Here is a 27,873-nt window from a genome sequence, read left to right on the forward strand (position 1 = left end):
GGGGTGGGGGCCTCGATGCCCCTCCCCTCCCCCTCAACGCCCACCCCGAGCTCTGATCGCGCGCGAGGCCTCAGCTCGGCTCGAGGCTTCTCGCACCCCCGGGTCCCCGACGTTACACCGCACCCCCTCCTGCAGGGGCCCCAGGGATCCTCACAGCTCGCAGGGCTCCCCCAGGCTTCCTCCGCGGCCTCTGCCAGGTACCCCCCCCCACACCATCACCAGCCCCCCCCCACCCCCGAGTGCCGTCACCGTCTGTGCGTAGGCGGCAGACAGCGCGGGTTTCCGGGCGGAGGAGTCGGGGCGAGGCCGCGGCCTTAAGCCGCCACTGCCAGAACTCTCAGTACACACAGTACATACAGTGTCTACAGTACATACAGTATCTACAGTACATACAGTGTCCACAGTACATACAGTACACACAGTGTCCACAGTACACACAGTACATACAGTGTCCACAGTACAGACAGTGTCCACAGTACATACAGTGTCCACAGTACACACAGTACATACAGTGCCTACAGCACATACAGTGTCCACAGTACATACAGTACACACAGTGTCCACAGTACATACAGTACATACAGTGTCCACAGTGCATGCAGTACATACAGTGCCCACAGTGCGTACAGTACACACAGTGCATACAGTGTCCACAGTACACACTACATACAGTGTCCACAGTGCGTACAGTGCATACAGTGTCTACAGTGTATACAGTACACACTGCATACAGTGTCTACAGTATACACAGTGCACAGTGTCTACAGTACACACAGTGTCTACAGTACACAGTACACACTGTCTACAGTACACACAGTGTTTACAGTACACACAGTACACACAGTGTCTACAGTACACACAGTGTCTACAGTACACACAGTACACACAGTGTCTACAGTACACACAGTACACACAGTGTCTACAGTACACACAGTGTCTACAGTACGCACAGTACACACAGTGTCTACAGTACACACAGTGTCTACAGTACACACAGTACACAGTGTCTACAGTACACAGTGTCTACAGTACACACAGTGTCTACAGTACACACAGTACACAGTGTCTACAGTACACACAGTGTCTACAGTACGCACAGTACACACAGTGTCTACAGTACGCACAGTACACACAGTGTCTACAGTACACACAGTGTCTACAGTACACACAGTACACAGTGTCTACAGTACACAGTGTCTACAGTACACACAGTGTCTACAGTACACACAGTACACAGTGTCTACAGTACACACAGTGTCTACAGTACGCACAGTACACACAGTGTCTACAGTACACACAGTACACACAGTACACACAGTGTCTACAGTACACACAGTGTCTACAGTACACACAGTACACAGTGTCTACAGTACACAGTGTCTACAGTACACACAGTACACAGTGTCTACAGTACACACAGTGTCTACAGTACACACAGTACCCACAGTGTCTACAGTACACACAGTGTCTGCAGTACACACAGTACACACAGTGTCTACAGTACACACAGTGTCTACAGTACACACAGTACACACAGTGTCTACAGTACACACAGTACACAGTGTCTACAGTACACACAGTGTCTACAGTACACACAGTACCCACAGTGTCTACAGTACACACAGTGTCTACAGTACACACAGTACACACAGTGTCTACAGTACACACAGTGTTTATAGTACACACTGTCTACAGTACACACAGTACCCACAGTGTCTACAGTACACAGTGTCTACAGTACACACAGTACACACAGTGTCTACAGTACACACAGTACACACAGTGTGTACAGTACAGTACACACAGTGTCTACAGTACACACAGTGCCTACAGTACACACAGTACACACAGTGTCTACAGTACACACAGTGTCTACAGTACACACAGTACACACAGTGTCTACAGTACACACAGTACACAGTGTCTACAGTACACACAGTGTCTACAGTACACACAGTACCCACAGTGTCTACAGTACACACAGTGTCTACAGTACACACAGTACACACAGTGTCTACAGTACACACAGTGTTTATAGTACACACTGTCTACAGTACACACAGTACCCACAGTGTCTACAGTACACAGTGTCTACAGTACACACAGTACACACAGTGTCTACAGTACACACAGTACACACAGTGTGTACAGTACAGTACACACAGTGTCTACAGTACACACAGTGTCTACAGTACACACAGTACACACAGTGTCTACAGTACACACAGTGTCTACAGTACACACAGTACACACAGTGTCTACAGTACACACAGTGTCTACATTACACACAGTGTCTACAGTACACACAGTATCGACAGTACACACAGTGTCGAGAGTACACACAGTACACACAGTGTGTACAGTACAGTACACACAGTGTCTACAGTACACACAGTGTCTACAGTACACACAGTACACACAGTGTCTACAGTACACACAGTACACACAGTGTCTACAGTACACACAGTGTCTACAGTACACACAGTACACACAGTGTCTACAGTACACACAGTACACACAGTGTCTACAGTACACAGAGTGTCTACAGTACACACAGTACACAGTGTCTACAGTACACACAGTACACACAGTGTCTACAGTACACACAGTACACACAGTGTCTACAGTACACACAGTACACACAGTGTCTACAGTGCACACAGTGTCTACAGTACACACAGTACACGACCCGAGTTCGATTTCTGTACACGGCCAACACCTTTGACGATTATCTGAACCGGTCCTGGGGCTCCTCCCCTAGGTCGACTCAGCCTCAAATGATGACCTGGTGCGGTGTGTAAACATCGCCAAAGGGGAGACAAAGGCCGCCGGGCGTGGTGTTGGTGGGCACCCACCCCCTCGTGTGCTGTGCCAACCTTCTCGCTAACAGCACTTGCCCCTACAGTCTGTTAAAGGCTATCCAGTGTGGGGAGGGGTCTTTGTCTTTGGTGGCTACTTGGCATTGCAGGCAGTCGTGTTACCTTGCCCGTCACTCACAGCGGACAACAACAACAACACCAACAACAACACCGACAACACAACAACTCTTCCTGCTGGTCACTCACGGCGGACAACAACAACAACAACACCAACACAACAACTCTACCTGTTTGTCAATCCTGTCACACTCACAGTGAACAACAACACAACAACCCTACCTGTTTGTCAATCCTGTCACACTCACAGTGAACAACAACACAACAACTCTACCTGTTTGTCAATCCTGTCACACTCACAGTGAACAACAACACAACAACTCTACCTGTTTGTCAATCCTGTCACACTCACAGCGGACAACAACATTGGTACCTCGCCCTCAGTGCGAACTTTACAAAGTTCGTCTCAAAGCTGTGGGGGGCAATGGGGGGGCAGTGTCACGACATTGCCGACACGAACTTGATTCTATCAATCCGTGGTAGTGCTGCGTTTAGCTCTGGAATGTTTGGCCTTGGGGGGAAACAAGAAAAGATCCCCCGTATAGGCTGCAACAGACTGTAGGGACAAGTGCTGTTAGCAAGCAGCACCTATGAAGGTCGGTACTGTGGCACACGAGGGGGTGGGTGGCCACCACCACCACGCCCGGCCGCCTTTGTCTCCCCAGTGGCGATGTTTACACACCGCACCAGGTACTCATTTGAGGCTGAGTCGACCTAGGGGATGCCCGGGACTGGTTCAGATAATCGTCACTGGTGTTGGCCGTGAGCTGGAATCGAACCCGGGTCGCCAGGTTCATAGCGCAGCGTGCTAACCACTACACTATCGCTCCCCACAGTGATACACACAGTGACACACACACAGTGACACACACACACACAGTGACACACAGACTGACACAACAACAACCGCCATTCGCCACTAAGTGGCGGTGATGTCACCACGACGCTTGTGCCAGGCCATGTGCACCTTGAGGCCACGTGAAGTGTCGAACGCCCGCTGGCAGGTCACGGTGCAGACTCAGGTGCCACGGGTCAACTGACTGAGATTACTGGCTGATGCACCACCTGTGCCCCCTACTGTGCCAACTTTCTGTGCTTTAGCCACCCGGCGCTCTGCTCGTTGTTGTGAGCATCGCTCCTCCGCCCTCTGTTGGTGTTGGAGGGCGACTACCTCCAACTGCCCAGTAGCATCCTTCACGAGCCTCCTCCACAGAGGCCGATCTTGACACCGATGGTACCGGTCATCGGCAAGTCCACTCAGCTCCACGTCCTCCTGTACCAAATCACTCCATCTCTTCTCTAGCTCGTGCCGCGCCCGTTTAGTCCCCTCGATCCGGCCGAACAAAAGCTACCAACCAATAGCCTAGCGATAAAAACCAACAAGATCATCACAAGTTCGACCTCCCTAATCGACCCAACTAAACGTCCCTCCCTAAAACCTTCTGCTGCAAGACCCCCTAGATTCTATGGTCTTCCCAAGATTCATAAAGAAGGCACCCCACTACGACCCATCGTATCCACGATCAACTCCCCTACCTATAGACTAGCCCGTTTTCTGTCAGATACCTTGCTGCCTTTCACTGGCAAGACCGCCTCAGCAGTACTTAACTCAGCCCAATTGGTCTCTATGGTCAAAGACGTTGTACTGTCCCCTGACGATATCCTTGTCAGCTTCGATGTGGTCTCTTTGTTCACCAAGGTCCCAGTACCTGATACCATTGAAATAATTGAAAATTTGGTCCAACATGGACTAGACCTCGACACACCTGCACTGGTTAGGCACTGCCTCAACAATACCTACTTGGAATGGCTCCTTCTACAAACAAAATGAGGGTACCCCCATGGGATCCCCCTTGTCACCAGTGATAGCCAATATTTTCATGGAGAAATTTGAATCAGACGCCATCCAGACTTCCACCCTCAGACCTTCCCTGTGGAAGAGATATGTGGATGACACTTTCGTCATTTGGCCACATGGCCTCCCAGCTCTGAACCTGTTACTACACCACATCAATTCTAGATATCCCGCCATCAAATTCACCATGGAAGTGGAGAACGATGGCAAGCTACCATTCTTAGATGTTCTGTTTGAGAGGAGACCTGATGGCTCATTGGGGCATTCTGTCTACAGGAAACCCACCCACACAGATTCCTACTTGAAACCTGATTCCCACCACCACCCAGCCCAAAATAATTATCTCATCAAAACTTTATACCATAGGGCTCATTGCATTTCGGACCAACACCACCTGACCAGTGAATTAAAACATGTACACCTGGCCCTCAAAAGGAATGGTTACTCTGACCGTACCATCCGCCAAGCTGTTTCTTCCTCCATACAGAAACAACCACTTGATACTCCGGTCAAAACCATCACACTACCATATATAGCAGGCGTTACTAAAAAGATTTCCAAAATTCTAAACAAACACAAGATCCAGGTCCGGTTCAATATAGTACACAAAATTCGTGATCTGATCCCATCCGTGAAGGATGTCATTCCTGACTTACAGTACCCCGGGGTTTACAAATTGAGTTGTACCTGCGGTGATTGCTATATCAGGGAGACAAAACGACATGTCTCTGACCGAATTCGCGAGCACAAATCAGATTTGAAACACGGCAAAACGAATTCTTCTGCCGTGGCTGATCACTGTTACAACGCTGTGGGTGATCACGATATAATTTTCTCCGATACCAAGGTTCTTTGCAAACCCACGGATTTTATCAGAGATTTGTTCACGAGGCAATTTAGATCTACAAACACAGATACAATTTCAACCGAGAAGATGGTTTCAAATTAAGCAACCATTGGAAAGATGTTCTAAATCGAACTAAACATTAAACTAATTTCAATGGTACAGTATATTTTTCAAGTAGTGGTACCCCAAACTTTCGCAGCTCTTATAAATTCCCTTTTCACACCATCAATAGGTAAACTCCCCCCCCCCCACGCCAAACGGCAAGTCCACCGGCACGTACACCACCTCTTTTCTAAAATCGGCCAATCAAATGCTATTTTTTATGCTAATTTCTTTGTCAGGACACCTTGTTTGCTCGCACACAGCTTAAAGGTCCGCGGTCTGAACGTGGCTGTGTTTCACTCCAGCGCTGTCCTCGAGATAGCCTGATCCCTTCACCTGATGAAGGCCGCTTGTGTTGTGGCCGAAACGTCGTGATTTTTTCTTATTTTATTTTTTTACCTACGTGACTTTACCCAATAGAACCAAAGAGTACGAAACAAAAGCTGTTTAGGCATGCGGTGGCTGACACACACACTGACACACACACAGTGACACACACACAGACGAGCAGTGACGGCGGTTTGTGACAAACATCAGAAACGAGTTTTGTGTGTGTGTGTGGGCAGCATCGCTGCACGTGGGGTTTTTTTTTTGTTACGGTGGAATTTTAGAGACAACGCAACGCCACATGGGCCTGTGCCAAAGTCACTGAACGTCATCATAACATGAGTGAAACAAATTCAGTCGAGGCCAACCGGTCAAGGGAAAGGAGCGGCGTTTCCGCACGGTTTCCCTGTCGTCGACCACCTGCTCGGAATTAGGATCTGTGTTTTTAACTGGACGAATCCGATGAGCTATAAAGATATTTTTCACAGATGTCCGGTAGGGGCGGGTAAGAACGTTACAACAACAAACACAATATATTAATCATGACGAAAACATTTGACTTCTCCCAAGTCATTCCAAACGTTCTCAAAGCAAGGACTACATAATAATACTCTTACAGTATTGATAAATAGTTAAACCAGTCAAACATAGCATGACACATTGGCATTTTACGCACACGACTCAAAATCAATTTTGAGTCGGAATAAACCCCACGCGAAGTGGAACATCCCCGCTCAGATGAAAGGAAGATCATTCTGCACCAAGCTACAGATTGAGAGATTGCAATGGGGCGTTGAGCAAGGTGAGGCTTTGGCCCAACGTTATTCACATTGGGATGTTGTCTGAACAAATTGAGTGGCATTTGAGAAACAAATTCGTAAATGTGAATCGATCAAACATTCACCATTTTGGATTTACTGACGTCGCATGTCACAATAGAACTGTGTACAGGGTGGTCCAGATGGCTTATGACCCCCATTTAATGGTCTAAGATGTAATAATATTTGTATCCCAATGGGTGTGAAGACAGACATTAATATGCAAAGGGAAAAAAATATGTTAGGGTGGGGGGGGGTCGATTAAGTGTGGAGTCACAATACATCTGGACCACCACCATGTGCAATATTTCTTGTTACATGACATTCACCCCCCCCCCTCCCATTGGTTTTGCTCGTAAAAGAATGTGAGCAAGCTCTTTGTACGTTTCGTAACGTTTTAGAGCCGGTTCCCTCTGCAGTGCCTGTAACTTGTGCAGCACGTATCGATGCCCCCCCGTTTGCATCGCGACCAAATGTAACCATGATTGTGGACTAAGATCTGCACCTTACAACATCTGCACCGTCCCAGAATAGCCGTGAAATTGAGCCGAACAGCTTCTTGCCGCACTTCCTGCTGCGATAAAACAAAATTGTTATTTATCTAAATATCTAACATTGCGTATCCGCCACGAACAAGCAACCCACCACACCCAGCAGAGTACAGTTGTGCACAGGGTAACTGCCGCTGTCAACACGTGTTCACATTTCACATGACTGCCTATAGCGGACATCTGTGAAACTTTGGACAGTTGTGGAAAAGAGCTTGAAAGCTCATCGGATTCCTCCAGTATAAGCACACATTCAGATTTTTCACGCGCTGACTCGCCCGATAAAGAAAGCTGAGGTCGGATTCAAGATTCGCTTTTTAAAAAAAAAATGTCAAGAGAAATATTAGACCGAGATCTAAATGATGAAGATGTACCCTATGAAGTCGGTATTCATCATTACATGTCGCTTGCTATGACATGGCTAGGAAAGTGGACGACCGCTATGAAGGAGATAACTTAGAGGCTTTAAAAGTGTGCAAAACAAGCGTGGGTTTCAGTTTCAGTTCAGTTTATTTTGGTATAGCCCTGAGAGCCATTCGGCTCTTAAATCTGGTGCAACCACAACAAACAAAAAAAAACAAAAACACGAACAAGAACAAGAAATACATCTTAAAGTGACTATGTGACTGTGCAAACAGAAAATCCATGGGGGAAAAAAACCGGCAAAAATATTCCTGAAAAAAGCACCGTACACCAACGGCTGTGTTTACACCCAGACACAGCATTTCCTACCGATGGAAATTCGTCTCACCGACAATGTGGACACTTTCAAGTCGCGTCTAGTAACACCCTCCTAAATCCGTCTGTTCGAGTAGCGCTCCTCTCTTGGCCTTGCCTTAACCCAGATCTCACAAGGCGCCTTGAGACATTCGTGGAAGCCTCCTTACAAATGTAAATTATTATTATTATTGAAATGAGGAACTGTAGAACACACACGCAGGCAGGTTGAGAAATAATCTGGCCGCACATGCAAGTGGCCTTGTGCAAGACGCGTTGCGAGACGCTGTGGAGGGGGACGGTAAGCAAGAGAGGGAGGAGTGACAGGCAAAGGAGGGAATGCGTCCGTGGGGATGTCCGCTGCAGAGATGGAGCGGCGAAATTGGCTCGTTTTCACGTGCCAGGCGGAATGTTACGATGCGGATCCTACGCGTTACGGTGACGTTCTTCGCTAGGCCTTCATCCAGCAGTGGACTGATCGTGGCCGACGATGAGCCATTATGATAAAGCTTTTTTGGTTAGAACGCGGAAGTATAAATGCGTCGCAATCCTCCACCACCCGACAGCCAGGAAGGGTTTTTCACGTAAACAAAACGCGCCAATTAGTTTGTTATTTAAGCCCACGGGTGTGTTGGAAAGTAAGTCATCAGTCAAGCGCAGCTTAATTAGCGAATGCTTCTGACGCGTTGTGATGCTGTGGGTCAAGCGTCTTGGGTCAAATTGGCCCACATTCTCAGCCCCTGAGCACAACATCCGTATTCACAGAGAGCAGTCTCGCTGCAACTATAATTGGCCAATTTCCACAGACACCCACCCACAAGACCCACCACCACCCCCTTCCCCCCCACATACTTGGCACGAGTGCCATTACCTGATGACACTGCCAGCTGAGCTCAGAATTTTACACCCACCGCCGAGGGGCAAGCGACGAGTCGTTTCCGTAGGGTCCGACCGAAGGGCCCCATTGTGCATCGCAGCTCGAATACGCAGCTGCGCTTTCAGCATTGCCGGCTGGGCGAACCGGTCGCTTGCAAATTGCTCCCCCCCATGCCCCCCCCCCCCCAGCGCCGCACTTGCCTCGGTCCTTCCCCACCCCCCCCCCCCCCCCAGGGCCATCCTTTCCCAGACTCACGCGTGAAAGTGACAGACGACGACGTTAATGTCTGTGGGACCGTTTACATTTTTGCCCGTCACCTGTGCGTAATGAGGTAACCCGCGGTTCGTTTGCCAAGCTCCTTTAAAGCTGCGGCGTGTATCACGTCCGCTGCGGATCGCCGTTGCCCTTCGGAGCGGAGCTGTGTGTGTGTACACAGTGCGTTCGTAACCCACCCCGCACGCGCTCTTACATCCGCCTTGAGGGTGTGTGCATGCACCTTGGCACAGCAGGGAGCACAGCTGGTGTGCATCTGCCAGTCATCTCGAGTTGGCCAACCCATGGCACCTTCTGGGTCTGTCCCCTGACTGCCTGTCGGCGACCTTTGACACTTCAGGTGATAGCCGCAACGTGCACCTGGCCCGGCACAAGTGCCACTTAGTGGCGAACGGCGGCGGGAGCAGCAGTAGTGTAGAACTCTTTGGTTTTTTCGGTAAAGTCACGTAGAAATAATAAAAATAAAATAAAATTATATAATAGCATACGACGTTTCGATCGCAACACAAGCAATCATCATCAGGCAGAGGAAACACATAACCGCAGATACATATACAGACCTTAAGTAGGGGGAATTAACACAGATATACCAGGGGACACAGAGAGACGGAACATCACACTAAATCAAACAGGGTTTAGCAAAATTTGGAAACTATATAAAGCAACACAAACGGTCGGTTAAAGCACAATTAACGCATGGTTTGGTTGAATACGCTGTTTCAAAGATTGTTAAATTGTAAGTTAAGTGTGAAATTTAAGATAGTGATAGAATACTTACCGTAGAGAGACCTTTGGGGGGGAGACACGCGCACAGTTAAGGGGTAAAGTAAATCTGTCCCGAGGCTTTAAGAAGGCAGGGATGTAGGAGGGCTAAGGCTCATAGACAATGGGACACAAATTTGCATGATACAAGTTATCAGGCACACAGTTGTCAGGCACCCAATGCGCGTGTCTCCCCCCCAAAGGTCTCTCTACGGTAAGTATTCTATCACTATCTTAAATTTCACGCTTAACTTACAATTTAACAATCTTTGAAACAGCGTATTCAACCAAACCATTGTGTTTTTACCGACCGTTTGTGTTGCTTTATATAGTTTCCAAATTTTGCTAAACCCTGTTTGATTTAGTGTGATGTTCCGTCTCTCTGTGTCCCCTGGTATATCTGTATTAATTCCCCCTACTTAAGGTCTGTATATGTATCTGCGGTTATGTGTTTCCTCTGCCTGATGATGATTGCTTGTGTTGCGATCGAAACGTCGTATGCTGTTATATAATTGTATTTTATTATTTCTATGTGACTTTACCGAAAAGACCAAAGAGTAATTCCTGCAGTCACGAACGCGACTAATCAAGTAGTGTAGAAGTTAGCGTGCGCTGCGCTGCGAACCCGGCGAGCCGAGTTTGAGTCCCGCTCATGGCCCACACCAGTGACGATTACTTGAACCGGTCCTGAGTCTCGCCTCGGTTGACTCAGCCTCACATGGATACCTGGTGCAGTGTTGTAACATCGCCACTCGGGAGACAAAGGCGGCAGGGCGTGGTGCTGGCTCCCTCCCTCCTGGCGTGCCACGCCTGTGTTTGCCAGCAGCAGTTGCCTCAACAGTCTGTTAAGGCTGTATGGTGGATTTCGATTTAAAGCTTTCGTGACTGCAATGATTCATCTTCTTTGGTTCTTTCGGTAAAGTCACGTAGAATGATAATAAAATAATAAATTGATAAAATAAAATAACACAATAATATTCTGAACGTGGCTCTTTCACTCCAGCGCTGTCCTACCAGACAGTCTCGCCCCCTTCACCTGATGAAGGCTGCTTGTGTTGTGGCCGAAACGTCGTGAGAATATTATTGTGTTATTTTATTTTATCAATTTATTATTTTATTATCATTCTACGTGACTTTACCGAAAGAACCAAAGAAGATGTATGGTGGATCTTTGTCTTTGTGTACCCGTGTAACAACCACAATTGGAGTACTTATACCTGTCAACCCATATGGTTTACCCATGTTCTTGTTTGGGGTCCATACGGCGTACAGCCGTTTCAATATGGGCAACACCAATGTTTGTGTCTATTTGTGTCTCCCTTGTGATGGGACTTTGTAGGATGAACGTTGAGCTTTATAAGGAGCACGCAGTGACTAGTCAGGTCTGCGTTGGTCTGTAATACGGTAGGGCACTGATAAGGGGTTGACAGGTGTGGAATCTTAAACTGGGGCTCCCCTATGTTGACTCGACATTAAAATGATAATCTGGGGCAATGTGCAAACATCAGCACTGCTGAGACAAAGGCGGCCAGATGTCGTGCTACGTACGGTGCGGAAGAAGTTCTCAACATGCATATCCACAGCAGCGGCGTGCGTACAATACCGGCCTAAATAGTTGCTCGCTAACAGCCCTGGCAGCAAAAACAAAACACGTGGACGGCCATGCCCTAAGTCTGTGTGCTAGCCGACTTCTACCGCAACCTGTCCTTTGTGTGAGTGAATTCCACATTATTTTACTATTGCAACAAAAATAGGTTTTATTTTTGTTACCCGTACAGAGCCGTACGGGACAGGTAGTATGCAAAATAATCTATATCTGGTTAGACAGGCTTCTGCTGAGCCACACTTAACACTGTTTAAGCCCGATATAAGAGCAATAGTTGTGCACATAGGGTGATAGTTTACAGTGTTGCTTGTGATGAAATAGGAGTGAGGTATATATTCTTAGCTCTTTCGGTAAAGTTACGTTGAAGGGAAACAATAAAATAATAAAATATATATTTGGTTTTATATATATTTTATTGTTCCCCTTCAACGTGACTTTACCGAAAGAGCTAAGAATATGAATTACTGCAGTCACGAAAGCTTCAAATAAAAATTTAGGAGTGAGGTAATTATTTGCTAAAAGCAGAGATGATGACGATGATGGGCGATGATCACGGCAGTTAATATCTTGGCATTCTTTGGGTACATTTTCCCTGCGTCAGATCATTTTACGCGGCACGACCTAGTGCCTCGGTAAGAGTCCAAGCGGCCACGCGTGGACAAGGCAGCAGCAGCGGCAGCAGGCAAGTGGTCACGAATCGGTGCTCTCTGCCTGCTCACTCACTGCCAGAGGAAATATAAACAGTGGTCTTTTCACTCGGTGTAGCCCTGCCCAGCTGATGGTTAAAGTTTTCGTTTTGTAAGATTCACATACTGTACATTAGTTTCACATCGGTTTATGTTGAAGTAGTTTCATAGTTTCATTTATGTTGGTATAGCCCTGTGAACCATTCGGCTCTTGAATCGGGTGCAACCGCAACAAACAAAAAAACAAAAACATGAACAAGAAAACATCTTAAAGTGACTTTGTGCATGTGCAAACAGAAAATCCAGGAAAAAAAAACATCAAAATATTCCTGAAATAGCACCGTACACCAACGCTGTGTGCAAAAATCCCAGTGGGATGCAAGTCAAACAACAACCACAAGATTAAGGCCATCAGTCTAACTCCGTACTACAATAAACAAAAACATGGCCAAACCAAAAAACTTTTAGAAATCACCAAAATAAAGCCATACATGCAATGTAACAGTGATCATAGGAACTGTGACCGAATTTTTAACAATAAACTACATAAATAATAACATGTAACACCAAACCCTAGAGCCACAGCTGGCTGCATGAGTCTCTCCACAAACAACAGGAGCATCAGTCGGAGTATCAAATTTTTCAATGCACCTTTAAGATCAGCACACTAAATCAAAATACAGATAATACTTCGCAGCAGTCATCCGGAGCGAAACATTTTATTTTATTTTAGGCCACTGAATAGCAGTGGCAGCTAGGGGTGTACAACTCCTCTAGAGCAGTTTTGAGTGAAGATCGCATAGTAGTGATACAAGTTGCAGTTTATTGGCAATAGCATTCCAGACCCTGGGGGCATCAATAGCAAAGGCCCTTCCTCCGGTTTTTGTACGGCAATAGGGAATGTGAAGCTGGTAGATGAGCGAAGACCTGAGGTCAAATTTGTTCTTTGAAACAGAGAGGAGATCCAGCAGGTAGTCTAGTCTGTGGATTTTTTGTTTATTGTTCTTGCGACAAGAACGAGAGCTGAGAAGCTCTTGGATTGGGTTTCATCAACAGAAGTATCGGTTCCCTGGCAAGCGACAGGTCGCAAGAACAATAAAGATAAAAAATAAGTACTTGACGAAGAGAAAAACAATGGCAACAAATGACATAATGTAGAGTCTTATTACAAATTCATCTTTTAAATATTTAACTAAAGTGTTTTTTTGGGTTAATGTGTCGTTAAACCAGCCACCACCAATCTGGCTGTCAGCCTGATGATGCTGGTTGTAGTTACTGGGGAAACGTCGTACTCAGATTGTAAATGTGGATTTGCTCTATATATTTACGTGATCTAACCCCAAAAAAAACCTCTATTGTGGAGAATTAGTAAAGTTGTGTCACGTAGACAAATTGTGTCAATTCGCCACGAGTACAGCACATACCCGGTGTGTTGGAGAGTAAACTCACTACAACATTTACAATTGGAGTACCGTGGCGCTCCGCCAGTCATTACAGCAGCCAGCATCATGGTGCTGCCTGATGATGCTGGCTGGGTGTTGCAATTACTGGCGGAACGACACGGTACTCCAATTTAGATTTGAAGTTTTCGTGACTGCAGGGATCCATGCTCTTTGGTTCTTTCGGTAAAGTCACGTAGGTAGAAGAATAAAATCAATGAAATCACGACGTTTCGGGCGCAACACAAGCGTCCGTCATCAGGTGGGACAACCACAGCCACTTCTTCAGTTGTGTCTTGCTGTGGTTGTCCCGCCTGATGCTGAAGTGGGCAAATTGTGTCTTGCTGTGGTCGTCTCGCCTGATGACGGACGCTTGTGTTGCGCCCGAAACGTCGTGATTTAATTTATTTTATTTTCTACCTACGTGACTTTACCGAAAGAACCAAAGAGTGTGGTACTCTTAATTGTAAATGTTGTCGTGGGTTTACTCTCCAACACGCAACCCAGTGTGCTGTACTAGTGACGAATTGGCACGTTTTGTTTACGTGACACTAAACCTTACTAATCGGCTGTGTCGGGTGGTGGCGGGTTTAACGACACATTTATATTTAAGTGATCTAACCCAAAACAACCTCTGTTATAAAGTGAGAATTACGATGAAAGAACATTGCAAATACGGCGTAAAAACGCAAATGATAAAATAGTTTCCCCGAGAAACATCACATTTCAAGCTACTGTAATAATAACAAAAATGTCAGACTGCTCTCGACTGGGTTCGGCTGAGCTTGGCGGAATGTCGTCTTGGTGCGAGAGCTCCGTTGGAGAGACGTCGAAACAATACAGTTCCCGAATGTGTCATCTCGAACCTTTCCCCGAAGTGATGCGATTTTCTGCTAGAGCATTTCTTTTCCACCTCGCTGCGTGATTTCTCGTCAACCGTCACTCATTCATTCCTCCACTCACGTCGATGCCTCGGTCTGCCAGACCGGACCGTTCAATCTCATCCATCGCTGTGTTCAAACCACCACCGTCGCACTGCAGCTCACAACACTTCGACTTTAGCCTGTTTCCTCACACCGCTTGGCCTGGGATTTCCCTCGTATCTCTCTTCACCCAAGTTCTTACAGCCTTGCTTATTCACGATCGAGATTTGTAGGGGCGCCACGGCGTTGTGATGTTAACTACCTTGCCTGGTATAAAGGAAGTCGGGAGTTCGATCCCGACCCTTTACGCCTGCTGTATATTTGGAGTTTGCGTGTTCTCTCTCCTCATGGTCGTGTGGAATTTTCTCCGGTTTTTCCCTCCACATTTAGAATGAACGACACGCATTGAGGGTATTTGGCTGCTGTGAATTCCACGTGATGACAAGTCGCGATAAGCCACTTCATTGAGCTATCATTTGTGATGGCCAGGTCGCTTCTGAAAAAGAGCTACATGGCTTAGTGGGCTTTACATGGTAAAATAAATAAATTTAAGTGTATACATGTTCTCTCCCCGCAGGTCTCTCCCCACCCCGTTACCCCTTCTCCCCGCAGTCACGATGGCAGCAGACGACGGCCAACTCATCGACTTTGGAGACAGCGCTGCGCAACCAGCTCAGCCGGCCAATGGCAGGGAGGCATCTTCACGCCCATCGGCCTTCCTGGCCAGTGAGGATGGGGACGCCGGTGGCTTTGAAGCGCTGAGTTTGACCTCTGAAGAGCGCAAAGCCGAGCAGGAGTTTGAGGCAATAGCTGCAAAGGGTGGGTGTTCCTTTTCTTGGGTTAATATCCATAAAAAAAAAAAACTATTTTATTTTAGAAACTAAACAATTTTTTATTTAACCAGGTTTGCCCCACTGAGCCATTAGCTTATTTTTCAGAGGCGACCTGGCTGCAAATGATAGCTCAACGAAGTGGCTTATCGTCACGTGCAAATGTATAGCAGCCAAATACTGATGATAATTCTAAATGTGGAGGGACAAACCGGAGGAGCCGGAGAAATATCCACGCGACCACGGGGAGAGAGACACGCGGCGAACTCCAAATATACAGGTGTTGGGGGTTGGGATCGAACCCACGCTCTCCTGTATACCATGCGAGGTAGTTAACATCTCACCACTGTGATTTGCTATTGATTTGCGTGACTTTACCGAAAGAACCAAAGAGTATGGATTCCTGCAGTCACGAAAGCTTCAAATCAAGATAGATACGACGCAAAGACGCACAGCTTTTTGAAAGAGACAGGGTGCTGTCATGTAACGATTCTTAGTTGGAGAGCAGTGGCCCTCATCCTCCCGCGCCACTTCCTTTGCAGAGCTGGAGAGGGATGAGAACGAGCAAAATGAACTCCAGGGAGGCCACCCGGCCCCGCCGATCCCAACCAGGCTACCCCCTGAGCGCCCAGCAGCGGAGAAGGCCACCTCGCCTGTGGCAGGATCCCGACCCCAGTTGGACCCCAAACACCCTTACTACGACGTGGCCCGCCACGGCATCGTGGAGGTAGTAGGTACGTGTGCACGCAGCATGCCTTGACACACGCACGTGCACACACGCTGGCACGCGGACGCACCTGGGACTCTCTCCCACTGATGCACACACGCAGCAGCATCCAAGCACCGCCATCTACCTTCGAGTAGCAGCTCAACGCTTTCACCTGCCCAGGCCCTAACCTGTCCAGGCCCTCACCTGTCCAGGCCCTAACCTGTCCAGGCCCTAACCTGTCCAGGCCCTCACCTGTCCAGGCCCTAACCTGTCCAGGCCCTAACCTGTCCTGGCCCTAACCTGTCCTGGCCCTAGCCTGTCCAGGCCCTAACCTGTCCTGGCCCTAACCTGTCCTGGCCCTAACCTGTCCTGGCCCTAACCTGTCCAAGCCCTAACCTGTCCAGGCCCTAAACTATCCAGGCCCTAACCTGTCCAGGCCCTAACCTGTCCAGGCCCTAACCTGTCCAGGCCCTAACCTGTCCAGGCCCTAACCTGTCCTGGCCCTCACCTGTCCAGGCCCTAACCTGTCCTGGCCCTAACCTGTCCAGGCTCTAACCTGTCCTGGCCCTAACCTGTCCTGGCCCTAACCTGTCCTGGACCTCACCTGTCCTGGCCCTAACCTGTCCAGGCCCTAACTTGTCCTGGCCCTAACCTGTCCAGGCCCTAACCTATCCTGGCCCTCACCTGTTCTGGCCCTCACCTGTCCTGGCCCTAACCTGTCCTGGCCCTCACCTGTCCAGGCCCTCACCTGTCCTGGCCCTAACCTGTCCAGGCCCTCACCTGTCCTGGTCCTAACCTGTCCTGGCCCTAACCTGTCCTGGCCCTCACCTGTCCTGGCCCTAACCTGTCCAGGCCCTAACCTGTCCAGGCCCTAACCTGTCCAGGCCCTAACCTGTCCAGGCCCTAACCTGTCCAGGCCCTCACCTGTCCAGGCCCTCACCTGTCCAGGCCCTCACCTGTCCAGGCCCTCACCTGTCCAGGCCCTAACCTGTCCAGGCCCTAACCTGTCCAGGCCCTAACTTGAAAAAGATTGGCCTGGTGCTCAGCCCTCTGGCCATTGAGCCCGTGTGGTGTGGTTTGCATGTAAACGCATTGTGTATGTGTTGCATGCACAGGTGAAGACAACCTTGGGCGAAAAGTGATCATCTTCAGCTGCTGTCGGATGCCACCGACACACCAGCTCAACCACCACAAGCTGCTAGAGTGGGTAGCCGTGAGCGGTTGTGACTGCATGGCTCGCCTGTATTTCGACCGTGTGATTATAGTCGTTGCGTATGCTTTCACGTGTGACCATCCGCGCGTGCACGGGTTGTATCGCGTTTCATTCCTGGATGACCGAACCGGTTTGTAAAATTCCAGTTCAATGAATCAAGAAATTTAGGTTCATAAATCTTTGGCGCTGTTACGTTCTTGTAAAAAAAAAAAAGCCAACCCATTTTACTGCAAAGCGGCCATTGAAAATGTGTGCATATCGTGGAACGTGTATAACGCGAATCCCTTCTGTCCACAGCTCCTACTCAGTGCGGGCTCCAGGCCACTCCGAGTGTTTACCGTTAATGTCTCGTGGAGCCCCACGAAGTGGTGGGGAAAGCGTTTTCCAGTTATGGGGGAATCTCCGGAAATCCTCTAAATTATTAAATATTTGAGAAAATTTAATATTTTATTATCGTTTAATGCAGCTATTTATTTATAGCTACAAATTGGTAAATATTTACAATTTAAGAACAAATCACTGCCGTGTGGTTTAATCTAAAGGGTCAGGTTAACTGGATGAAGAGATTTATTTTTTATTGGGCCATGAAACATCTATTTTGCCGTGTGCACGACAAAACGTTACATCGCTGCGAAAAATACGATCACCGGCAGGCAGTGTGGCGTCGCCAAGTGGACAGATTCCTGAGCTCCGTACCACAGACAAGTATCGGAGTCGCTCGTGCGCTTACGGGCACTGTCTCCCAGCTCGCGCCTATTAAAATCAGAATCTTTATTTAGACGGCTGCAGGAGGAGGAATCTGATGAGCTACGAAGCTTTTTTATTTCACACATGTCCAGCGTGGGCTCGGTCAGCAAGTTACAACAACAGCAGACCATAACAACAAAATATAGATAAATTATAAAATATTACTTGTATAAGTCCGATTTATCCAGCTTGGGCAAGGCAGCAAAAGCAACACCAAAACAGTCCCAGACCCACACCAAGATAACACCACACCGCAATCGTCGCAGCCTCTCAGTGAAATGGCCACTTGAACGTTGAACTACCGATGCAACTTAATTGGCGTGCGGTCAGTTTTCCGGCAACAACAGAGCCATCGATGGTGACGTTGGGAACAGTCAGCGTTAGATGGGCCCCTGCCTTGCTGCACCACGGCCTTCGAGTGCTCACCAACGGCAGTTGTTGCTGCCGCTCCCTTTGTGGGCCAACTGTTGCCTTTGCTGTTGCATGCGTGCGCGTGCCCGTGTGTGTGTGTGTATGCATGCACGTCCGTGGCTTGTGCGCAGATACCTGCGGTACACGCTGGATCAGTACGTGGAGAGTGACTACACCCTCATCTATTTCCACTACGGCCTGACCAGCGAGAACAAGCCGTCTTTCCAGTGGCTGCTCAATGCCTACCGAGAGTTTGACCGCAAGTACGAACGTGCACACAGACCAAGATCCCCCCCCCGCCCCCGTATAGCCTCAACAGTCGGAGGCAAGTGCCGTTAGCGAGCAGTACCTGTGCAGGCTGGCACGGCACCCCAAGGGCGTCCGTGGCCTGCACCATGCCCGGCCACCTCTGTACATGTTTATGTGGCGTGCCAGGTACTCATTTGAGGCACAGTTGGCCTAGTGGAGTCCCAGAACTGGATTAGATAATGGTCACTGGTGGTGGTCGTGAGCGGGAATCGGACTTGGCTTGCTGGGCTCGTAGCGCGGCGCTAACCGCGACACCGCCGCTCCCCACGAACTTGCGCACACGCGTGGCAAACGCATGGCGCGCGAATAGCACACGGATGCGCGCATGTAGCAACACGCACGGGGAAGAACGCGTGCTCGTGCACATGGGGAAGGAATGTCTTCTGCTTGGACAAGACAGGTGCTGTGATGAAAATACAAATCAATTGACAGAGGCTTTAGATGGCAAATAACCCAACAGCTCCTTGTCTTTTTCAGTGCAGATTAAGCTTGAACGTGTGTTTACGTCCATTTGCATCGAGTGCCTTTTATTACGTCGGTATTAAGTTTCGTTGGGTCTTTTATTTACTGCTGATACTTGTTCTACACGCACGGACTGGCTTCTGCTCGTCAATATCGATGGACTTCTTTCAATCTGTTGCTCTTGCATTTCGATATTTTGTACGCACCAGGTTATTTTTCATATGCATTTTTATGTTTCGTTGAGTTCTACCGTTCGGCATGTTTCATCGAATCGGTATAAAAAAAATACTCTTGCCACTACAGCGACGGGCAGGTGGCGATGCGCGCGTGCGTGGTCGTGACGCCACCCTCTCCGCTCACCCCCCAGGTACAAGAAGAACCTTAAGGCGCTCTACGTTGTGCATCCCACCAACTTCATCCGTGTGTTGTGGAGCTTCCTCAAGCCCTTCATCAGGTGGAGAGAGGCGGTTTTTTTTCTTCCTATCTTTGTTGTCGCACCTCCGATGAGCACGGTTGCCTCCTGCACGGTGCGAAAGAGGTCCATCGTGCGTGCGTGCGTTGGAGGCGCAAGTTGAGCGGTGCGTGCGGTGTGTGTGTGCGTGCGGTGTGTGTGTGCGTGCGCGTTAGCTCCGGGCGCGTTGCCTTGCGCGGTCAGCGCGCGTGTCGTCTGTCGTTCGCTCGTCATTCGTGCGTTGTGCTCGCCGCCTGTCTACCCGACAGCTACAAGTTTGGCCGCAAGGTGATGTACTTCAACTACCTGAGCGAGCTGCACCAGCAGATGAAGGACCCCATGCTCATCATCCCACCGGAAGTCGTGAGGTCAGTCGTCACATCGATGGTCCACCCGGCGCCTCCACCACTTTTTGCAGCTGTTGAGCTGATAGCATCTTTCGCTACAGTGTGAGGCGCTTGACTAAATTCTGGACTCCCATATATGTAGAGAGAGAGAGAGAGTAATGCCACGTGCCACTTGGTAATAACTTTATTAAAGGGTTTTCCAGTCACAGCATTCAACGAAATGCCAACGCAAGTGTCCACCAAGGACAGAGCAGCACCAGTAGATCCCAAAGAAAATGAGTGCGCGTTATTACTGAGCACGTTGCATCTGCCGGTCATCTCAGTCGGTCAACCCGTGGCACCTGCTGAGTCTGTCCCACGACCTCCTTCGAACGAGAGCAATGGTACAGCGCCAGCCTCTGCAAGCCGCCGGCCACCTTTGTGCGTCGGTCACCTTAACAGTAAAGATGTTCACATGACCATAATTCCCTTTGCAGGTGCGCGTGCTGTGAACGTGTGTTCTGGTGTTCTGTAGTGTGGCTTGCGATGCCCAGCACGCTATGCTAGGATCACAGGGACCCAGATTACAAGTTCCTAGCTCCGCACGCAACTCCAGAGGCCACTTCCTTGAGCGAGCCCTCTCCCGGGCTCAAACCTGAATTTTAGTTACCGTGTCGTTGGCTCAACATCAGCGCCGGGGAAAGAAAAATGCAGCTCGTGGAGTGAGTGAGTGAGTGCGATTGTCTCTGCCAGCATCTCTGGTGCACCAGGCACTGCGGCCTGACCTCGCAGCAGATGGCGCCACCTTGGGGTGTTTCCCCGTGATCCGTGTTTGTGCGCGCGGGGGGAGCGGCAGTGTAGCGGTTAGCGTGCTGCGCTGCGCTATGAACCTGGCGACCCGGGTTCGATTCCCGTTCACGGGCCAACACCAGTGACGATTATTTGAACCGGTCCTGGGCCTCCCCTAGGTCGACTCAGCCTCAAATAAGTACCTGGTACGGTGTGTAAACATTGCCAATAGGGAGACAAAGGCGGTAGGGCACGGTGCTGGCCACCCACCCCCCTCGTGTACCGTTCCAGCCTTCATAGGTGCTCACTAACAACACTTGAACCAATAGTCTGTTAAGGCGACAAGGGGGATCTTTGTGTGTGCGTGTGTCGGCATGCCGCGTCCAGGTTTGATGAAGAGAAAAACAAGAGGTCAAAGGTGATGGCTCCCACAGCCGCCCAGGCGAGCGTCGCCGTTGACGTCCCGGCTACACAACAGTTCGGAGTTGGCCTGAAGAGGTACACGCAATACATTTCCGTTTTACCGATGAAAACCACTCCGCTTCCTCGTTGATTTGTGGACCTGGGGTCACGGATACGAAAACACTTATTTATAGTTGTCTCCATAAAGTGTTTCAAGGACAGTGTTAATTACCTGCGGTGCCGTGCCCTTGCTTCGGCGAGTGATAAATTAGTCGTCTGAACAATAAGTAACGGGAATAATGTGATATCCTCTGACCCCTGCTGAAAAGCCGCAGCTTACATAGCATTATCCAATTGTTTGCTTTATATCTCATTAGTCGGTAGTCAGCAAGCGCATCGCTTGTCAAGATTGTTCCGTGAGACAATGTCTCATTTGTACTTGTGGATTTTTTTTTACAAGATCTCTGCCAACAAATGACGCCGTAGCGCATTGCTCTGCATAAAGTCTACCGCTCTTTGTCACTCAGCCCATGCAGTGGTCGATTATTTGACTCCAAGTTCCACGCAGCATCATTGGGAGAGGAAAAAAACACAAACATCTGTAGGATATGAAGAGAGGTGCCCTTTACCTGAAGCGTTGTCTATTGTAGGTTTTTTTTTACTTTCAGAACAATTTAATTGACCAGAATGTACAGGTAGTCCCCGACTTTCCATGGCGATAGCGATATGACAAAATTGTAAAATATTTTTAATTTCGCGCGGCAGGCAAACGCAGCAGCGTACTGCAAGGTACGATACTGTAACTTGATCATCGCCATCCTCCTCTTCTGACAACTAAGTTAATGTAGCCATCAACAACCTAACATCGTTCAAGTATGCAGATGACGGACAGGATTTTGGTGGGTACAGTAGAATATGATACGTTACGATACATTCAATGCACGTTAAAAGTTTTTATAGCAGATAGTTTTTTCAGGAAACAATCCTTTCTATGAAATTGCAGTTCATATAGGTAGGCTAAGACTTTACCTTGTTTTTTACTTTACATTTTACTGTGCAATACCGTATTGTAATGAATAAATACATACAGTATATAGTTTATACAGTACGGTACTGTAAATTGCTCTGTTTTGCTAAATTATCGCCATTCTTTAAGACTCCTGGGTAGGCTAGGCCTTTTACGATATTTTCGAATTACGTCGGGGACTCCATCATAAGTCGGTGGACTACCTGTACTTTTTTGTGCTTGTGCAGTCATTGAGAAATGAGTTGAATTTTCAACACTACAACTGCTTTATAATTGGATTTGTGGCCCTACCAAAATCAGTAATGACAAGCACGTTGAAAAACCCCCAACAAAACAGCAAAAAAAACCTCTTAAAAATGGCTTGTGCGTTACCTGCTCATGTGTACACGCGTGAGCACGCACGGACCCTCCTTGCACGTGATATTCTTGTGCGTGTTCATACGTGTGCCACCCTTGTCATGCTGTGTGCGCCCGCGGGTATGCAGGCTGGCTGAGAATAGTGGGCAGCTCATCCCCCTGGTGGTGAGGGATACGGTGGCATACCTCAAAGAGCACGGTGCGTGTTCACCGATACGGAGCCTCTTAACTCAAACCCTCGGCCCTCTTAATTTGAGTGCCATCACCACGCAAACTCCGGTAATCCTCGCAGCAGCGGGTTTTGGCTAAGCCATTGAACAAAGACGTTGGGTCACCGCATCGCGTGTATGCAGATGCGCTTCTGCGGCCGTCTGGAACACTCTTCCGTTATTAGGAAGCCACTGGGGCTATGCACTTTGAAATGTAGATTGAAAACGAATTTCTTTAGAACTGCTTTGTGTGTTTAATTTGTCCTTTCCCCATACCTCCGATTAGCACGGTTGGCTACATACGGTGCGAAATAAGTTCTAGAAATACTCGCACTGTGTGGCGATCTTGTGCTGGATTTCACCGCGGTGTTGTCCTGATATACCGTCTTAATTAACCCTAATTACTATTTTCCAGGTAAGGCCCACTGAGCTACATACCTCTTTTTCAGAAGCGACCTGACCACAAATGATAGCCCAAACATAAGATGCTTATCATCGTTGTGGAAATCTACAGCAGCAAAATACTCCGAATGCACGTGGATTCTAAATGTTTCCCATTGCACGTCAAGGGGACGGTGTTATGATGCTGTTGTTGCGACCTGCGATGTCTTTGCGTGCAGGCCTGCAGACGGAAGGGATCTTCCGGCGTTCTGCAAGTACGCAGGCGCTCAGGGAAACACAAGAGCGCTACAACCGCGGTACGACGCACGGCCACCCACACACGGCCCCCTCGCGATCACGTGACACAATAACGTCACACGTTCACGCGGCCAACGAATTTGAAGGCTCCCGACAACCACTGACCAAAGCGCGCGCCTCGTGTAAGTTGGATCTCTCGTGACGTCATCACTCACGGAGCAGGCTTTGCACCCCGTTGCTGTTAACAAAACACTTCACAAATTTGAGAAATTACCTGCAGCTGGATTGTAGGGTGTGGGGGGGGGTGTTGTAGGTGGGGGAGAAACTGCCACTATGCAACTGGCTGCGTACGTTTCCTCCAGCAAAGGAGATGGTGAATCTCAGTGTCTGCTCATCTGGTCAGTGTGTGTCGCCTGCTAGGATAACGCCACGCCTGCTGCGGAACTCCCAGAGTATCCCTGCAGCATTGTCTGTTGATGTAGCCCACTGCCTCCTTCCCCAACCCACCCACCCAATGTGCACGCACGAACATGCCCCGCGCTGTGCTCTTGTGTGCGAGTAGGACAGCCGGTGGACTTCCAAGCCCTGGGTGACGTGCACCTGGCTGCGGTAATCCTTAAAACATTCCTGCGGGAGCTCCCGGAGCCCCTTCTCACCTTCAGCCTCTTTCCCTACATCGTCAGCGTTCAAGGTATGCACCGACATCCCCTTTGAGCTTCTTTCGCACTCTGCGTAGGCCTCTCTTCTCCCTCACTCACGCCCTGCGCCCCCCACCCCCGCGGACCCCAACACAACCAATTACAGGGACTCCTCTACTTAAGAACACTCGACTTACGATCTTTCAGAGATACGAACAAACCTGTCCCCAATGTCCAGTTGCCTGTTCGGGCCAAGAGTCGTAAGTTTAACCGCCTCGCGCAAACAGATGGCGGTGGTGGCATCTACATCTGCAGAACGTGAAGAACCAGTGGCATCTACATCTACAGGACGTGAAGAACCATTGACATCGATATCTGCAGAACAATGTGAACTAGTGACGTGTACAGGAGATTATACAACTTTGAAAGCCATTCCCCGAGTTTAGTGTACAGGCCGTACAACGCTTGGAATTAACAGGAGTAAAGTGGGGACTTGCGAACAGACCTCTGGATCCTCGCTCGTTCCTAAGTCGAGGAGTCCCTGTACATCCCTGCTGTGAACCATGCGTCTGCCATCCACTCGGTGTTCCGTGTCCTGCGACTCGCTGCGGGTCGACGATGTGAAGTACCGACGGCGTCGTCACCGTCACCGAGTGGTTGTCACCGAGTGGTTGTCACCGAGTGGCCGTCTCGCGGTGTCTCACTCAGGCCTGGAGAAGGATGCGCGCGGAGCCGCCGTCGTGGAGATGGTGAAGAAGCTCCCGGAGGAGAACCGTGCCGTCCTCCATCACCTGCTCGACTTCCTGAAGCTGGTGAGCCCCGTGGTGCGCACCCAGACACCTCGGCGTAGCGCACCCACGTTCGTGCGGCAACACACTCACCCTGGACGCACACAAGCGTACTTTAACTCCGCACGCACGAGTGCATTTGGACGCCACACTTGCGCGCAAACTTGGGTGCGTTCAACTGCTGGTTTCCGTGCTTGACACTGCACATTTCTCATCAAACACCTCTGCGCGCGCGCGCTGCCGCGCCACTCTTAACGCGCGCCTCTTAACGCGCGCCTCTTAACGCGCGCCTCTTAACGCGCGCCTCTTAACGCGCGCACGCGTTACGAAAGGAATCCTGGGCAGTGTGCGACGCTCGTGTTGGAGGTGAAGCGCAAGGGCACGCCTCCACGCCAACGTCCCAACGCTCCCACTTCGTATCATGCAAATCTCGTGACGACGACGCCGCACTTCGTCGCCGCGCCGACGTACACACCCATCCCCCGCATCACGCGCCCCCTCGGTGCCCTCCGCCCTCGTTACGCTCCGCACGCGCCAGGTGGAGCAGCACAGCGGCGTCAACAAGATGTCGGGGGAGAACTTGGCCATCGTGTTCGGCCCCAACCTGGTGTGGGAGCGCGAACGGTCGCTCAACCTCGCCACGATGGCGCCGGTCAACAGCTTCGCGCTCGTCCTGCTGCAGAGCCACGGCCAAGCGGCCCCTCGCCCCGTGCGGCCGCCGCCGCCGCCGCCACCCACCGCCACTGTGACGCCAGCAACCTCTCCGTGAACTCCGTGGACTCGCTCACTTTCGTGTGCCCTTGGTTGTTTGTCTCTCTCCGACCACGGCTTGTTTTGTGTTTTCTAGGTAATGATTAAAGCCAAGTGTAAAATTACCAACCCGCCCCTCCCCTATTCTCTCGCTAAATATCACAAATAGTGTGCAATTAAAAGCACACTTTTGCTACGGAACCAAAATATTTGGTAATGTTGCTGAATTTGACGACTGCATTGGGACAATTGTGTTAAATGTCGATATGCATCGTTCATCGCAGTTTGCCCCGATTGAAGATTGCTCCACCTTGGGCAGAGAAACCCCTGTCGTGGTTCATGGCAGTCGCGAGCGAGCGCTATCAAGAGTGAGCTCCGACCGAAACAAATCGAAACGAGTGCTTCCCCGCATTCGCTTGCTCGAAAGGTCGATTTGAAAGGCTTAACCCCTTACTTGCCATGCTGCAGTACACACACATTCCTCCCTTAAGCCGCAGCTGAGACAGCCTGCATGGAACTTTGTCCTTGCGCCTTTTTTTTATTGAAACAATTTTGTGCGTGGTGCTCCAGTTTACCATGAGCACTATGGCAAAATGATGCCCACGTCCAGGGCAATGTGGTGGAGTGCATTTTAAGGGATGGCACAGCCACCGACTGATAAGGATTGCCTTTGAGGAATGTCTGGCATGTATGGGCTTTCTCTCTGGGTAGTCTAGTCGCCTTCCCTGCATGCAAGAAACACAACCCTAAAATGGTATGGACATCTCAAGCAGGATCTTTGGAGAGAAAAACTTAAAAAAAACTTTCCAAATTCTTAGTTAAAAGCATTCCTGAGTAAATGCAATGCACATTTGTGTCCGGTCAGCATTGGGACAGCCCAGGAGCAACATTATTACCCTGTTCCTGTCTCACCTTCATACTTGACCACACAGCTTTGAAGGAATGGGGAACAAAGAGTGTCATATGCAGAGAGGGGACCCACTTTTGATAAATGTCTTCGTTGCACGATTTTCAGTTTTGACTTAAATCACTTCCGGGGGTAGCTGTGTGTACGTGCATCGCCAAAATCCAACGAAAGCACCGTCCCATCGCCTTAATCGCTGAGAAAATTTGCGTGCCATTTGTAAACGTTAAATCTAGTGGCCTGATGTTAATTTGTTCAAAAGGGTGCATTTAAAGACTTGCCTATAGACCCCCAAAGACGTTTATATAGACCAGAGAATCACACGCAGGCCATTCAAGTGCCCACACAGACTGGATTGTGATTGGTATAGCGGGTTTATCAGTGTAGTTGGTGTGGAAAAAGTGAAAAGTTTGTGCAGTGGTGCTTGTGGTTTAGGGGAAGGTGGTTGGAGCGGACCATTAAAGATGGATTTGACAGACTTTTTAAAAAAAAATTAAAGACCATAAGTTGAATATCTTTTTCAAATGTTTTTTTTCTTGTTAACGTTATCGCCATTGTGATGTAGTTTGGCTCCCTGAAGATGCATCGCAGTTACGTTTAATCCTCGAGTCGTGCCAGAACGTGAAGTGCCGTACGTGCATTGTTCACACGCACAAAACAAAAGATTTGTTATTCTAATTTGTAAAGCACTTCCTATATAAAAAAAGAGTTGATTTTGAAAAGGTGTTATTTTGTGGTGCATTCTCAAAGTTGTTATCGTGCGTTTCCTCCAGCTCCACGGGGGCGACGAGAGATTCACCCTTCGCGCGCTCCCGTCGAAGAGCGAGCGAACGCCGCGTGGCGCGTTGCACAAGTTGAACTGATTAACACAAAAACCCAAACCCCAAGCGCCTGGAATGTATGTACACGTATGTACATTGAACTTCTTTTGCAGCGTGCGTAGCTAACCGTAGGTGTGGGGGGGGACAACAAACACAAAAACAAGGAATACAATTTTACGTCGGTACATTCCAGCGTCAACCTGATTGACGCCACACAGAAGGTAGAAACCCATGGGATGTGTTATTACCCTTGGTGTAGGACCCACGTTGACCGGCTGCCACACTCCCTGCGAATGTGGAATGAGGTGGAAGCTTGCCTGTCGGGGAGGGCGTGGCGATAGGGAGGTGGGTGATCACGTGTGAGCAGGAGTCCAG

The 27,873-nt window shown here is 49.2% G+C and overlaps 1 protein-coding gene across 2 annotated transcripts; it reads left to right on the forward strand.

Moving 5' to 3' along the window:
* LOC116944570 (rho GTPase-activating protein 8-like) lies at window positions 1-27,399 on the forward strand. Of its 2 annotated transcripts, XM_076068624.1 has the most exons (14): window positions 1-197; window positions 12,270-12,350; window positions 15,294-15,535; window positions 16,089-16,280; window positions 17,371-17,458; window positions 18,758-18,889; window positions 19,765-19,851; window positions 20,118-20,216; window positions 21,351-21,461; window positions 22,878-22,948; window positions 23,579-23,656; window positions 24,160-24,288; window positions 24,944-25,047; window positions 25,562-27,399. In XM_076068624.1, exons 1-14 carry the CDS (start codon window positions 16-18, stop codon window positions 25,790-25,792), a joined length of 1,827 nt encoding a protein of 608 aa, XP_075924739.1. In that variant the 5' UTR covers window positions 1-15; the 3' UTR covers window positions 25,793-27,399. The 2 variants fall into 2 exon arrangements, with proteins under 2 accessions (XP_075924739.1, XP_032814156.2); XM_032958265.2 differs by lacking the exon at window positions 12,270-12,350.
* Window positions 27,400-27,873: the final 474 nt, after the last annotated feature.

Source organism: Petromyzon marinus, chromosome 21 (assembly GCF_048934315.1).
Source record: "Petromyzon marinus isolate PM22_M1 ecotype Great Lakes invasive population chromosome 21, UKy_Petmar_22M1.pri1.0, whole genome shotgun sequence".
Lineage (NCBI taxonomy): Eukaryota > Metazoa > Chordata > Hyperoartia > Petromyzontiformes > Petromyzontidae > Petromyzon > Petromyzon marinus.